Source organism: Atractosteus spatula, chromosome 1 (assembly GCF_055471065.1).
Source record: "Atractosteus spatula isolate fAtrSpa1 chromosome 1, fAtrSpa1.hap1, whole genome shotgun sequence".
Taxonomy (NCBI): domain Eukaryota; kingdom Metazoa; phylum Chordata; class Actinopteri; order Semionotiformes; family Lepisosteidae; genus Atractosteus; species Atractosteus spatula.
Window position 1 is genome coordinate 53,487,997 of NC_142706.1, and position 16,611 is coordinate 53,504,607.

At 35.9% G+C, this 16,611-nt stretch overlaps 1 protein-coding gene across 1 annotated transcript in view; it reads left to right on the forward strand.

Moving 5' to 3' along the window:
- Positions 1–1,188: 1,188 nt before the first annotated feature.
- dclk2a (doublecortin like kinase 2a) overlaps positions 1,189–16,611 on the forward strand; it is an 87,619-nt gene continuing 72,196 nt past the window's right edge. The window contains exon 1 of the mRNA XM_088916920.1: positions 1,189–2,358. Coding sequence (XP_088773046.1) covers positions 1,956–2,358 — 403 coding nt within the window. The 5' untranslated portion in view covers positions 1,189–1,955. The remainder of the gene's footprint in view (positions 2,359–16,611) is intronic.

Consider the following 16,611-nt stretch of genomic DNA (forward strand, 5'->3'; position numbering starts at 1 on the left):
CTGCACCCAATAATCCTTTGTCCTTTTGTACTAATTGGTTTCCGTCTGCTGAGGTATTAGCCTTATGGGAAAAGTCCAGTACAGTACAGCAGGAGCTCATAAGAAGGGAAATTCAGCCTCAAGAGACTACTACGTGGGTTTTTGTTCATTAATATTCAGCAAGTTCCCCTGGTAATCCACTATATCATACTGTATGTATTCAAAATCATGTATACAGGAGGTTTTTACTAACTGAAAACTAAAGACCTGCATTTTAGAACTGTATATATTATATATTTATACATACAGTATTATGTGACAATTCACATGTGTCCACTTGATTAATTTGTATGCTTATCATTTAGTTTGAGCAAGATATCTGTAGTACTAGTACGGTAACTGCTGCTGTTGCAATGTTTAAATTTCTTTTTGTTATACAATATTGTAATGGTTTTCCAAACAGGGTAGGATGAGAATTTGAACAGTGTCATTAGGAAAGCCTTCTCTTGTATTTTAATGAGCACTTCACACTTTTTCAATTTCACACTTCACAATTTTTGAGTGAAGATTGGGCTTGGTGAATGGCTTTTTGAGAAAATCACAAGCTAGTGAAGAATTTCATTTTAGCTTCTCTGTTGTGTTTCTTTCCCAAAGTACAGCACCTCTACAGGACTATGTCCCTGATCACCACACTGTAGTGTGGAAATCCTGGTCCAGGGGGAGTTCTGCCAAACAGAACGTGCATCATCACTGGAAGAGCTATTCTCTGGTACACCAGCACCCTTTAGAAAGCAACTTGCTTTTCTTTGAAAATCTCAAACCCCAGCCCATACCAGGTCCAAACTTGCTTAGCTCCTGAGATGTGACTGCTAGTTCAAGCTATAAAATGGGAATGCTGCAGTCTGTCTAGTCTAGAGACAATAGTTGTATTACTATTGGTTGTTCAAAAAGTCAAATTATTAATATTATCAATTATTATTTAACTTCTGTCAATTACCACGTTAATAGTGTCACAAATCATATAAATGTTATTATAATATTTACGATTCCTCGCTTCTTAAATGAGTAGTATGTTAAAACGAATTTTTCAACATATCCGAATCTCTGTGGTGAATCATATTCAATGCACTAGCAAAATTAATCCGAATTGTGGCATTAGGACCCAGAAGATCACTTTCGCTCCCTCCCACTGCGTTACTTTGGTTGATTGCAGCTTGTAGTTCTGAGCTGGGAGGTTGCCACAAAAAGGATGTGAGAAAGAAGAGGCTAGCGTTTTCTGCAGTAGGCATGCGTCTCTGTTAGGCTGCAGTTTGTATTTGTAAAGTTCTGCATCTGCAATTAAATGCAGTGAACAAAATAATTTAACATTTTTTTGTTTTTTTGTTTTTGTTAATTTTCGCGGTTTATTATTTTTTTACGTGAATAATACCACAGGCAACTGCTGGGATTAGATTGATTGCTTTGAGTCTTCATCTGCGTTTGACCGAAAAAACAACAGCTATAAATCTGGACAGAGCCTTGCCTTAATTTTCTGGTTATTAATATTGTTGTTGTTAAGACAGCGTATTACAGCCTTGTGCTTTAGTTTTAAAGATTTTGATTAATTAGTGGTTACATTTAATAAATTGTAACCCACTCATAATCTCTCGTGTTGTTGCAGTATTGGTTTGGACAGGGAAAACCGGTCTAGGTGTATTTTCAGATGTACAATACTAAAGGAGACTATGAAAAGACTGCATTCATCTATCTGCAGTAACGGATATTGACTAGCGGCATAATATACTCCAGCAACATCAGTGGAAGATCTATGAGTAGTAAGTCTACCGTTATTAAAATAGATTGACGGGGCATTGTTTTGGCGTCTGCTTCGTCCGAGAAGGCATCTGCAATAGAGTTTTCACGAAATAGATCAGATCATTGATATTAGGTCTTGTTATTCAGTCCTATAGCCACATTTAATTCACGTAACTAAAAGAATGTCCCTAACCAGAAGTATCGAACTGGAGCACTTCGAGGAAAGAGACAAGGCGCACCGGTCTTCTCGAGGGACTGGCTCGGGATCCCAGCCTGGGTCCAAAGGAAACGGTCTCATTCCTAGTCCAGCACACAGCGCCCACTGTAGCTTCTACCGTACCCGCACTCTGCAGGCTCTCAGTTCGGAGAAGAAAGCCAAAAAAGTTCGCTTTTACAGAAATGGAGATAAATATTTCAAAGGTCTGGTTTATGCGGTGTCAAATGACCGGTTCAGATCTTTTGACGCTTTGCTTATGGAACTAACGAGATCCCTTTCGGACAATGTGAACCTGCCTCAGGGAGTCAGGACCATATACACGGTGGATGGGTCCAGAAAGGTCACGAGCCTGGAAGAGCTAGCAGAAGGTAAGAGCATTAAGACATTTGTTTTGTAAAAATGTATTTTCGGTCTTTACTATCGCACTATTCTGCCAGTTAAAATAAGTAAATTACACGCTGCGTATGCCGTTGTTCAAACACCGTGGAGTGAAAAATAATGGACCGCATAATAGCACTACTGTATTTGTCCAGACTGGTATTGTGTGGACCTAGAATTGTAGATTTAACCCATTTAAGGGATATGGCTTGAAGAGTAAAGTGACTGTGATGATCTGCATCACTAACAGAGTAGAAGAACCTACAGGTTATCTTTTCCAGTTATTACGACAAATTAGGATGTCTGTTGCATTTCAAATTTATATACATTTTATAGGCTTATGTAAGTGTTAGGTGTTCTGACCTTGTTTTAATTGGTGTTATATTATTTGGACAGTTAATCACATTAATTGCTCTACCTTGTCAGCATTTGTGGGAGCAATGCAAACATTGGTTCTTGACATTAAAATAATATTTTTACATGATGGTTTTTGATTAACAGAAAGGTACTGTAGGTTGATTTTGATTTAATAGAATTGTAGGTTATGTGTTTCATTATTGTATTTTTGTATCTAGAAATGGATTTGCAATTTTGATCTTGATATTTTAGCTTGGGTATTTGTTGATGATGACTGTACAGCTTTTCATTAAAACTATTTTTCTTTTTCATTCACACCTGACTAGCAACATAGGCCTTCCCATTAAAGTTAATTTTCAAGATCAGCATGTGATTAGGGGAGGACATTTTTGAGGTTTGTTGATTTTGTGGAACAGAGAGTTGTTTTTCTGCTTGTGACCCTCAGGTGTTGATATTCTGTTGATATTGAACAAATTCGCTAGTTTTGACATACAGTAGTAACGCAAGTGGAATGGATCTGAAATGTAATATTTCCCTTCCATCTACATTTTATCTGGGGTTTATTCACTATACTAGTAAGGCTTTCCTATAGTATATAGTATTTCTTTTCTATATATTACTTTAGGTAATGAAACTTACTGCTACATATTTGTTACAATTGTTACATTAAATTACCAGTTGTATTTTATGTCACCTATCCTAAATCCTACAGTGTACATAAGGTTGCTTACGAGCAGGTTATAGTAACAGGATGAAAAGCATAGGTATTATGTTCCTAATATCTTTAATTTAATCCCCTGTACCATAACCATTTCAGTTTTAATTTACAAACATAGTCTCTCTTTTTTATCTTTGCATTATGTTTGCCGAGTGCGGCTTTGGATGTTAATTTATGTTACGATCCCAAGTGTCTAGGGGTAAAGGGGTGTAAAATTTAGTATGATTTGGATGCAGGTGGGTTTCTGGTGAGGGTCTTGGGAAGCGTGACAAGTTTTGGTGCAAAAGGGATTTCTTTTAAGGTGAATAAGTGACCGGTACGTAAATAGGACACAGTAACACACAGGGAAAGGGAACTAGAGCAGTGCCAAAGAAAATAAAACAACAAACAAAATGGAGCTGGCTAATAAAGTGAGGGAAAGCTGACCAAACTACCAAAACAAAACCCGAAACACTCGATCTTCGGCGTCTTCTAACGCCCTAGCTAACCTTCACTAACTACCCAAAAACCATACAAGACAAAAGGCACTCACCCGTCCTAAACTAGTGTTACTAATACAAAGATCAACTACGTGTACAGAATGTACCTGACAACCTAAACTAACCCTATACACAAAAGTTCACACAAATACACACGTGAACTACGAATACAAATAAGGGAAAACGAGAGTAGACACAAGTAATAGGGTACAAAAAAAACCACAGAGAATGATAAAACACATTTGGGCAAGGTAATGGCAAAATACAGGATAACACAAACAAACGAAAGTACAAGGAGACGAACACAAACCAACAAAGCTGAAGCTATATGAAAACACGCACAAGAAGTGAAACGAATGAAAATGGAGAAAAACAAGGCCGTAGCAAAGCGAAACAAAGCTGAGCCAAGCAGAACCGAAGTCAAGCAAAAGGCCCCTTCATTCTGATAACCTCCAAGTTATATACTGAATAAGCTGAGTTCTGATTGGTCGAGAAGCTGATTGTTGATGATGTCATACGGAAATAATGATGTAATGATGGACCAAAGGGGGAGGGAGAACAATCAAAGTCAGGAAGTGTGGAACATAGCAACAAAAACCACACACTGGGACGTAACAATTTGCGACAAAAGAGTTAGCTAATGTAATCACAGCAGAATTTGACTTGACGGACCTCATTCTTAAATGTACGTCATGCATCGAAAGCACAGGAGGTTTCAAACGATAATAAAAACAGACATAATACCCAGTCACCTTCCACTGTAGAGATGGTATACAGTAACTTGGGTGCTGATGATGCATCATATGTTGTTTTAAAACATTCTAAAAACAATGAGCCACTATTAATTCAGTTGTCTAAGAAATGTAGTCGTTTTTCAACTCCTATTTCAAACATTTAATGGGACTAGACTTACCATTTTCTATGGTGCGTAAGGTGAAGACAATATTAAATAAACAATTGTTCTGATATAAGAAGAATGGCCACACATTCAAAACAAATTAATAGGCACAACATACACAAACTCATTGGAGTCTTTTTAAAGACTTTTCTGTGTTATCTCTTTGAATATGTAATATTGTGACTTTTTTTTGTAGAAGAAATTTGGCGTCAACAGTTGTGACCCAATCTGGAATCATACTTTTCAATAGAAAAGGGGTGAGCAAGCAATGCCTGATCGAGCTGAGATCTGTAAAAGTTTCTTTGTTCAGATTTTTTATTTATTAACTTTGAACAACAAAGGGAAACGTCAAACACTGTAATATGCTTTTTAATTATTTGACTATGTGGTTACGTATATTTTTAAATAAAAAGTAGCCTTGGTTAATTATTTTGTTACACATGCATACATAGTATGTGGTATGTACAGTATTCTGAAGTTGGGGCTATTTGCGATTTTGATTTTAGTGATTTAGTGATAGAGTTAGTAATCTGATCAACATCATGTGTTACCAAAACACCTTAAAAAATAAAGAGCCTGCGATACCCAGGTTTTATCCTTGTGATTTTCAGTCAGCATCCATTAGATTTTTTTACAATTACATTCAATTGTAGCCATTATTTTGAAGCTTTACATTTTCAAATATATACAGTACAACACAAGTTGTCCATGTTTGTTGCTTGGGCATGATGAAGATAATTTAATATTAAGGTATTAAGATATTTAGTGAATTCTAATATCTTTAATTTTTGGGTGGGGGTTGTATCGCTTTTCTCCATTCTCTTCAGAACATTTAAAGTCTGCTCCTCTTCCATTTATGAAGATTTTATTTCTTGTCATGTCCAAAAAGTATTTTATGTTAATTTACATCAGTGCTTTGCACACTTGATCTCAAAGAGGTAGCTCTGATTGCTAATTGCTAATATTTTAGATGACAATAGGAAGACTGTAAAAAGGTAAGCTCAGAATAATTCCTACAGAAATATTTCTCAAAAAGAAGAAATAATTAATTTAGAAGATTAGAAATATTGCCTCTTTATCTGCACTTCAAAATGATATACCGTACAACAAGTTGGGAGAAGGATGGGTATAAGAATCGGAGGCAGCTGCCTACTTGTTAAATATTTGGAGGCTGGGAGCAAGTTAGTAATAGTGCATTAAGTGGTTTCTCAGGTTGTCAACAGAGTGTTGAAAATGTTGAGTGGGTGTTGTGAAAATTAAGATACCTTAGTATATGCAACCTTAATGAAGACCCTTTATTTCACTCAGATACTGTAAATACATGCTTATCTTCCTCTCTTTATAAAGTTGGATATGCGAAATGTCAGTGTGTCAGCTGACAGTAAAAGGCTGTCATGATACTTGTGTATTCTGTAGGTCTTATATGATTGTTGATTTAAAATGAAATGGAGGGAGATACAGTGAGTTTTATTACATAGTACTGTGTTTTTAATGGGCGGGTGCTTTCATTACTGAAATTGAGGTCTGCAAAACTGCTTGTGAAAGGATTAAAAGGGTGTTTTTTAAAGCTCTTGGGTCCAGAAAGAAATGAAAATCCTGGAAGCCTGCAATTGTAAATGATTAAAGGTGCTCAATTTTGTAGAATTTCATTTTTAGTTCTACATCTGAATAGATGGAGTGTTGTTTAATATCTTAGGTTCTCTCTGCATCAGAAGACATGTTCTAAGGATAGCTAAGAGTGAATCTCATTTACACAGCAAGAAAAAATGCACGATGATATAAAGTATTTTAATCATGTATTCGATAATGTAATGGTTTTCTAGAGTTGATGTAGCAATAAAGTCAGAGCATATCAGCCACCTTGAGTGCACTGTGATGAAGATGCTTTGTGAAACCTTTTAACAACAGCTTTCTGTCTGGAAAAGTTCTCCTTTGCTGTTCTAGAAACAGGAAATAGCAGGGGTATTTCTACAAAAAGGGGAAGTCTAGAAGTTGGAAAGTTGGGAAGTCTAGAAGTTTCACAAAGTTGGAAAGCAAGGAATTAACTGCTGTTAAACCACAAAAGTTGTTTTGTTTATCCTGGGTATAACATTTTGTTTGTAAAATGAAGCCATGATGAGAGCTCAGACACTTGCTCATCAGATGGGGGAAGCTATGGCAATTTGCACGTATGAGTTAGGGTATGTATTGCTGTTATTTTAGAAGGGCTTATAGAAATGGCTTCTAGTTATGGCAGAGATAGAAGTTTGTGTTTTCTTTTAAAAACTCACTGTAATACTGTACTTCATTTCAGTTAGTCTTCTGTTTTTTTTTTCAAACTTAGAGTTTTGTACGGTAGGCCCATGCTTTTACAAGTATACAAAAGAATAATGAAAATTAAATTAATGAGTCTAAATGAGAAGCTCCAAAAGTTTTAAAAAAGTTAAAACCTTTTTGCTTATCCAGCTATTAATCTATAGACTTAACCTGGTCTATTTATGATGGATTATGAGACCTCTGATCTGCAAAGACTCTCAGCTTTGGAAAGAAGTTTGACCAAAATCAGGCCATAAATGTATCTGTGGTGACTTGAAGTCCCATGTTTTAGCTTTAAGACTATAAGAGTATCAAAATGTACCTAAAAGGTTTCTTAGATGAGACAATGTTTTTTGTCTTCTGTTTTTTTTCATACATGGATTTATATGTTCCTATAAACTAATGTACCTACCGAGGGATATATTTGCACAAGAAAGTGAATTGCGATAGAAGGGCAAGACTACAGCAGAAACACAGGTTATGCTAATGGCGCTCTTGCAATTTCAGACCCTTATTAACATATACAGTAAAAGCATTCTTCAAAAGCTCATGCTTTAAAAATAGTCGCATTTGATGAATAAGATTTTTGTTCTGAAATTCAAAGTAGCTAAGGGGTCATGATTATAATGTCTTCTATGAAAAGGATTTATCCTAAGGTACTGGTTTCTGTGTTGACATGTCAAACAATTATAAAAGATTAATGTCTGTTTGTTTTAGTTATCTCTTTATTTAGAAATGTAACTGTAAGATTCATCCATTATGTCATCAACTTCAGCTATTTCTCTTATTTTGGGGGAAACTGAATGATTATTAAGATAAACAGATTATCCAAATTTTAATCCAGTGCTTTTAATCACAAGAAACAAAGGACCTAAATTATAACATTTTCTTATTATATAAGGTGTATGTCAAGCATAAGTTTGTCATTGGATAAGTTAACACCTTATCGCTTAAGAACCTGTTTTTAAAAAAGGACCAAAGACCAAGCAAGTTAATGTCAAGTTAAAGTTTTCTTATTGACGACATCATTCAGTTATTTTCAAGTTTTGCATTAGAAGTTTTTCCAGGTTCATTCACAGTGTGGAGCATTGATATTTAGAAGGTTTATGCTGACAAGACAGGTTAATTGGATTTGAGGAAAACTGGCCCTGGTGTGAGTGTGTGCGTGTCTGTGTTTGTGTCTGGGCGTGCTCTGTGATTCAATGGCATTCTGTCCAGAGTGTATCCCATCTTGCACCTGCTGCTTGCTGCGATAGGCTCCAGTTATCCCGTGACCCTGAATTGGATGAAGCAATTAGAAAATGGGTGAATGGAGAACTACTTGAGGCAGTACTGTTGATCTTATGTTTGTGAATCTCCAAGATAAAGTTAATCCACACCTCTGATTGTCCCAAGATGCAGCATAACTGCTGTTGAACTGTTTGGGTTTCTTTGGTATTTTTGTTTTCATAGTTTATCATATTTCACTCATGATATTTTAGGCAAAACCAGTTTTGAGCTAACTGTATTAATTAGCTGTATAATAAATGATGACCCAATAAATAAATATGAAACTCATCAAAACATTATTTTCTGAAAGTTGAAGTTGTTAATAGTGTTACACAATCCTTTAGAAAATGATTCACCCCTTAAAATTAGTTTCGTTTTGTTGAGTTACATATAATCTAAACACATTTTTAAGTGAATTTGTTTTGTAAAAAATGCTTAAACTTTTATGGGTGAAAGTAAATGGAGGAATCATCTTTGGTAGCAGTAACAGTTGCAAGTCTTTTTGGATAAGTTTCTACCAGCTTTGCACATCAGGAAAGTGTAATCTTCCCCCATAAGTTGTGTCAAGTTGTTTGAGAAACATCGATGAACGGCACTTTTCAAGTCTTGTCACATTTTCATTCAAACCTAATTCAAGTCTTTGACTGGGTCACTCAAGGATTATTCACTATCTCCTTGTTAAGCCACTCCAGTGTAGCATTTGCAGTATCACTTAAATCATTTATTGGAAACTATCCGTGGGCTTTCAGATGGGTTTGGGACTTTTGTCATACATGCTAACTTTGCAATGTGCCCCTGATTATTGTTGACTCATGGACATTTTCCATGATTTGCAACTAAAAGTTCCAAGCATTAATGGCATTTGGAAAGAGTGGAAAAGAAGACTGCATTGATTAAGTGTTGGTAGTAAGAGATGATTGATTGGTCTGGAGAAAAAGTTGCAATTGAAGGGTGTTAGAACTATATCAATGTAGTATGAAGGATATTTTCTGTCAATGGATAAAGACCATATTTCGAAGTCAGTCTCTTCACTGCATAAATAGTGAAGTCTAGGTAACCAGGACAAAGCAAGTGCATTTTTAGTATGCTATTTACAGGCTAGTAGTTCCTGATAAAAGATTAATTATCAAATTGCTGGCATTCTAGATAATACATGTGATTTAGAACTGGTAAATGGATAACACACATAGTAGATAGTTTAGATTTATCTGATTAAGCTAAGATGAATGCTCAGATTTGGGAGGTGTAATTAGTGGTACATAAATCTGTATTGACATCTGTATTCTTCCACATTTGTATCAATGATCACAAGATTTGAGCATGTTTAGTAAACTAGTCAAGTTTGTAGGTGTTGCCAGAAAAGAGAATTAGCAAACATTAAAAGGATTTAGAGATAATCTAAATCTGGCCATACATATGACATTTGACACTTAATGCAGACAAATGTGTACTGTTACATGCGGGTAGCAAAAACACAATGAATATTTATAAAAAAGATATTGACTTGAAGAATCTTTGTATAAAAGATTTACAATTGTTATTTATGTTGACACATTTTCATTTTCTAGATGAAAACAATAAAAAGACAATTAAATAGTAACTGGTTAAAAAGCATAGAAACTAAATAGTAGGATGTAATATTAAATTGTACGACGTATAAGTAAGATCATTTAGAAGTGTACAATTGTGGTTACCATTTTACCAAAAAAAACTACTGCTAATGTTACGAGATACTGGTATCATAGTCTAATGTTTCCAGTTCAAAGAGTCTGAAAACAATGGGCAGAATTCAGATGTTTGCCCAGCTGCAGGATAGGTAGAACCATGTGATCAAAGGGGTCTTCTGGTCAAACACTCTTGTTAATCATAATAAAGGATAAATATTCAACACAGAGAAAGGCAGCATAAGTGACAGAGGAGGTAAAGGGGTAGGAATCACAAAACAGAGAGATGGGAAGGAAACAGAAGGAAGACAGAGAGAGTGACAGAAGAAACAGCAGTGCCAGTATGTCTTTGGACTGTGGCAAGAAACTGGCGCACCCAGAGGAAACCCACTCAAATGCAGGAAAAACACACAAACTCCATGCAGATAGCACCCCAGGTCCAGAATTGAACACAGGACCCAAGGGCAAAAGAGCAGTGCTGACCCTTTTATTTTAATTGTTTTATATCCTGTTCAGTATTTTCATTACCCCCTAATTTGCAATACTTCCTTGGATACCATCCAGAACAGTATAACCACATACTCTCCAAGGCTCAAATAATTTTTTTTAAAGGGATCAGATTCACGTATTAAAAATCCTCAAAGGTACTGACAAAGCCAACCCAGGAAACATATTCAGAATCGACTGAAAACAGAGGTAGCAACTGAAAATACATGGTCATGGAAATACCTCTAAAACACAAAGACCTGTGCAAGTTTGGAAAAAGCTACACAGCCCTGTTGTTAAAGTCAATACTCTTTATCTTTCAACAAATGACCTTAGATCAATTATCTACATACAAACCTAATCTTTCTACTGTTAGTTATCATGAAAATAGGGTGTTAACCCTAGTGTCCTGGCTAAATTCCAGCTTTCACAGTCTGGACTTCCCTAAATTTCCTTCTTAATTTTTCACTTGCCAGCAGCCATGTCACCCTGCAACTTACAATTGGCATCCCACTGAAGCTAAGCAGGTGTGAGCCTGGTCAGTACCTGGATGGAAGACCTCCTGGGAAAAACTAAGGTTGCTGCTGGAAGAGGTGTTAGTGAGGCCAGCAGGGGGCGCTCACCCTGCGGTCCATGTGGGTCCTAATGCCCCAGTATAGTGATGGGGACACTATACTGTAAACAAGCGCTGTCTTTCGGATGAGATGTAAAACCGAGGTCCTGACTCTCTGTGGTCATTAAAAATCCCAGGGTGTTTATCAAAAAGAGTAGGGGTGTAACCCCGGCGTCCTGGCCAAATTTCCCATGCCTCCTAATAATCCCCCTCTATGAATTGGCTACATTACTTTGTTCTCCTTCCCCCCGATGGCAGGTGGAGCGATGCGCCGGTTAGAGTATTTCTCGGTCGCATTTAATGGCAACGTCAAAGATTTGGTTCAAACCACCAAATGGAGACGGGCGTGCCGACAAGCGGACCCTGTTGATGCGGGATTAACGCTAGGATGAGAGAGAATTAATTTTTCATTTCTTCATTTGATAATCTGTGTAGTGGAGGTACTGGTGTATATCACCTAGGTACTGTAGGTGCAGCACTTCTTTTGTGGATGTAGTGTTTTGCATTTCTTGCAGTTGCAATATTCAACTGCAAGAAGTAATCATTATAGTTTATTATCTCTGTTCCTAAGAGTTGTTGAAAATTGGGAGGAACAGTAATGACAGCACCTGTACCAAAGTACCAAAATATCTGCTTCACAGGTGAAGTAGTGTTCTTTGGAGCATCTGCAGTTGCTTTCTTTCTTTTTCCACACTTTAACCTTTCCATCACTTTAAGTAGATAGTAGAGATTTATCTTGGTCTTATCTGTCCAAAACAATTAGTTCCAAAATTCTACTGGCTCTAATCATGTAATCTAAAGATAATTTAATAACTTGATTTTACATTCATTAACCTACTGTAGTAGATTGAGTTCAGCACCTTGGAGAGTTCTACTCACACCATAATTTCCATATGCCTGATTGGGTCACACCAGGATTGATGGCATTCAGTGTAGTTATGGGTTATAGGTTTTACTGCTGGTGAAATGGTTTTTGAGGATATTATTAAAAATGTTTTGTTTCTGAGCATATACATTTGTGAAATGGGAGCCAGATTTATGAATTATTAAAGTGTTGCATCATTTTTTTTCTAGTGCCACTAAAAATAAAATTCTGTATAAGTAGCTTATATTGATGAAAACCAGGCTACTGTAAGTGATGTTGGTTTGATCAGTAAGTGGTACACTTCCCTCTGGACCAGAATTTCCCAAAACAAAAACAATGGGGCATTATGATGAGTAGCTTGAGATACCAGCCTTCATGTTAGACTAAATATTGTTTGTATGCTTAGGCCAGTTGTTGCTTTGAATATGACTGATATTTTTTATATTTAATAGTTGTATACTCAGGATACTACTGTGAATTCCCTTGAAATTTCTATTCCAAAAGTAATATTTTACAGTAGATTCTTCTGTCCCTCAGATTAAAGCAATGTATTGTTTTAGGTTTTTAAAACTGCCCACCTAGAAAATGGAAATGTATTATGAAACATACTAAAGAGGCTGTGGTACTGCTGGTAACTGATTGTCTTGCCACTTGAAGTGATTTAACTGTATGTAAGTCTTATACCCCTTGGATACTAATTGATTAAGAAAGACCATAACAGAGATTTTAGCTCAACCGGATTAAATACGATGCAGTACATCACTCATAGGAATTGCTGCCTATACTCAGGGGTTCGTTAAAGACCACTCATTACTACACCTCTACCTTACCATTTTCTGTTCCACAGTAAAGCATGGTGACACAAGGCCATAGAAGTTTAACATTCAGTATTCAGAATGATGTAGTTCAGGTGGGTAGCTGCATCAGCATGCATAGTCTGCAGAGGAACAATAATAGGTTTATTCCATCCTGAAAAGAGAAGAGAGAAGCCACAACATTTCGTCTGTTCTCTCTCTCACACCTGAAGAAGGCTTCACAGCTGAAACGTTGTGTTTTCTCTCTTCTCTTTTCAGCATGGAATAAACCCATTACTTGTTCCTTTGTATTCAGAATGATGCCCAGGGCATAATCTTTCTAATCTGTATGGTGAACAATGTACAGTATGAAGAGATTAGAGAAAGGAATTCCTTTTATAACCAAATATGTTATTGAAGCACTTAACACCAAGAAGAGACATGCTATGTCATACTAATGTCTGGCTGTTTTTGCATACATGTATGTATCACTGTATGTATCACTGTACATACTGTACATACTATATTAGTGTGTTTTTCAATTCCTTTTTACTATGTGAGCCCCTGAGGTAAAAAAAAACAAGGATGTTGTTTTTACATTTTGCTGTCTGTACCTCAGATTCTGTCTTGTAGAATATACAGTATTAGTGCTGCATGGAGCTGTGGATTCAACATTGATTTGTGTAGGGGTTTAATATAGCAAGTGACATTTTCAGCATGTAAGCATGAAGATATTTCTCAACCAAGGATCAGACAATTTCAATTTTGTTCTGTTTTTGGAACTTTTTTCTCATTTCAAAAACTATTCTTTAAAAAATAAATGAATAATTAATATTAAATGTTTAGATTTTATTATATGTATACTCTATAGTAAGTACAGTAATAATCCAAAAACTGTGGACTAGATTCTGACTTTTTAACTGTTATATACAATTTGCTATATATCATTTCTATTGCTTTATATATTTTTACATGACTGAAGTGGTGGTGCATTTCATCTATGGTACAAAAAAACAAATCGGTAACACAAAGCATTCCCATCTTCTTGTAATTTATAGACCCTAACTAATATAGCACAACCTTTTGACAAGACACAAGGGTAACAGCCTTGTTCGTTTCCTAATGGACAAGTAAAAAAACATGGTGGTATGCCTAAAAAAATAATCATAAAAGTATACAAGAAAATATAAGATCCAAAACGTTGGAAATAATATTTGATGCTTGTTGCAGATCAAGATCAATGACTGAGAAGTACGTGTGAAATAGGGCCTGCATTAGAGAAAAAACATCCACCCATGCTAATTGTTTATAACAATTAGACACCCAGTGAAACTGCACCTAAGAAATGATGAATGGTTGTTAAAGGAGCTTCTTGGAAATGTCTTGTTTTACTAATCAAATGCAAGATTGTTTGCATTCTGTAATAGAAACTAACACAAGATGTACTGTGGTTGTGGAAATATTTTTGTCAGTACCTTTTGTTATATGTCTATTTTTTTTAATGGTTGCAAATGACAGTAGGCCATTTGACCCATCTATCTTGATTCTTTAGTAGTTAATTGAGCTAAAGATCACATTTCCTGAATAGAATCAGGTTGTCAGCAACTTCATGGCTGGGCAGCTTATTCCATACTGCCACAGCACTTTGCATAAAGAAATGCCTTCTGATCTCAGTTTTAAATAAACTAGTAGTTTCCAGTTGTATCCTCTAGTTTATATTTCACTGTAATTTTTATATGGATCATTTCATATAAGAAAGTGGTTTTTGACTTGATGAATGTTTTCCTTGCGTATCTGAAGGATTAAACAATATAATAAGAGCTAATTAAAAAAAACAGTGATTAAATGTGTCAAATTTGTATTGCTCTAAATTTTTCTCTATAGAATCTTCATTGCTTTACCAGATTTCTCCATGAGAATCCGTTTAACAAAGACTTCTGTCTAAGAATTGTGGTTTTTGAACGTAATTAAGATGTGCTAGTCTTCGTGCTGCAGTCTGTGGTGTTTTCTCATTTTCTAGCCCACCAGCAGTCGTCGGTAAGAGCTGGGATTTGGTTTTTAGCAAAGGAATAGAAAATATCACCTCATTACGTATTCATTTTTGTGATGTTGACTCATGTATAAGGCATAGCTGCTTCATATAATAATATTCATACATAAAATATGAAAACTTTTCAGCCTTGATCTTTTACATTGTGTAGCATTACACTGTTCTTGAACCCAGTACAGTGTTAGTCCTAAGGTTTTTAATCTTTTAAGGATATTATTAGTTCTTTCAGTTAATTTAAGGCAGCTGCTTTATTTGACAATTTTACTATTTTGTCTTACAATTGCAGTACATAATATGAAGGCATTAAGACTAATCAGTTGTATAGTAACACAATTTCATTTTTTTATTAATGGAAGCTTAATTCTATAAAGACTGCACTTCATGCATCAGTACTTAAGGTTCAGTAATGAACATACTGTAAAACGCAGGACCATGGAATTAAACACTGTGAAGCTGCCACAGAAAAAAAAGACTGTTGCTCTGAAGGAGGTGAAACATTTCAAAATTTAAAGGTAAACAAAACCTATTTACTAATCTGAGTTAGAAAAATTATATTAATGGTTATATTGCCTTTCAGACCCTTAAATTACCATGGCAACAACAATGTGTGCCCATTTTTAAACATTCCCTTGTTTGTAAATCTCATTTATATAGTGCAAACTGTTTAGTATTCCTTCACCTGTCTGCACTAAAGATGTCTAAAGCACTGGATTTGTACTATTTTAGTGGTTCAAGCACAACTGAGGTTTTTGTGTGGTTATCTATTGGCACTATTCATTAAATCCTTGTTCCTGTATCCAGAAACCTGTTTATAAGGAGCCAACAGCTTTAACCCAGATTTCTTCTGGTTGTCTGGCTGAACTCTTTTCATTAAACTTACGATCACGTTCTTGGATTTAATAAGCCAAGACACCACACAAAGACAAAATGACAGGACACAACAATCAGTTAGCTCATAGTACGAGAGTCTTTCCACTCTTGCCAGTATGCCATTTAGATTTCGAGCTAGCTGCTGTTCAGATGCCCCAATGGTAACATCACCCACTAACACCACCCACCCTTTACTTTGTTTCATGACTGGTTTTAGTTCCTGGCAATGTTAAATGCTGAAATGTATTCAAACACTTTCTGTCCCAGTGTGAGTGAGTGATCAGAAAGAATGAAAATAATGCAAACCATGCTCTTCGCTCCCACACATTGTACAACACTCTGCAGATGTAACTAGCTACCATCTGTTTCTTGGTTTAAGTTACACCACATCAGTGCTCTCTTACATCTGTGACAGCTGTAATGATCCAAGGGAGCCTGCAAAACAGTGTGCTTCAATTAAACCTGTACTGTTTTGCAGTAACAATAAAAAAGGAAATAGTGAGCCTGTCGCTCATGCACCTTCAGATGGATATCTGAGTTCTACCACAGCATTGCAAGGTAACCATATCGTTGAATCAGTAATGTTTTTCTGATTGCAGAGCATGGTGATTGGGAATTAAATCCAAATAATTAGTCTGTTGTAAGCCTACGGTATGTCATTATTGGTCTAATGTGCACAGTAAAGCATATGAAAAGGTGACCTGCAGATGTTTTTTGTTACTTGCAGACTGTCTGTTGATTGGCTTTGATTTTAAAGGTGAGGTGGAGCTTTACAGTGTAATTTGTGGCTGAGCTACGGTCAAGGATTATCTCTTGAATGTTAGAAGAAGTGAAATCCTATGTTTATGTCAAGGAATTTAGTGTTTCATTTAAATACTTTTTCCT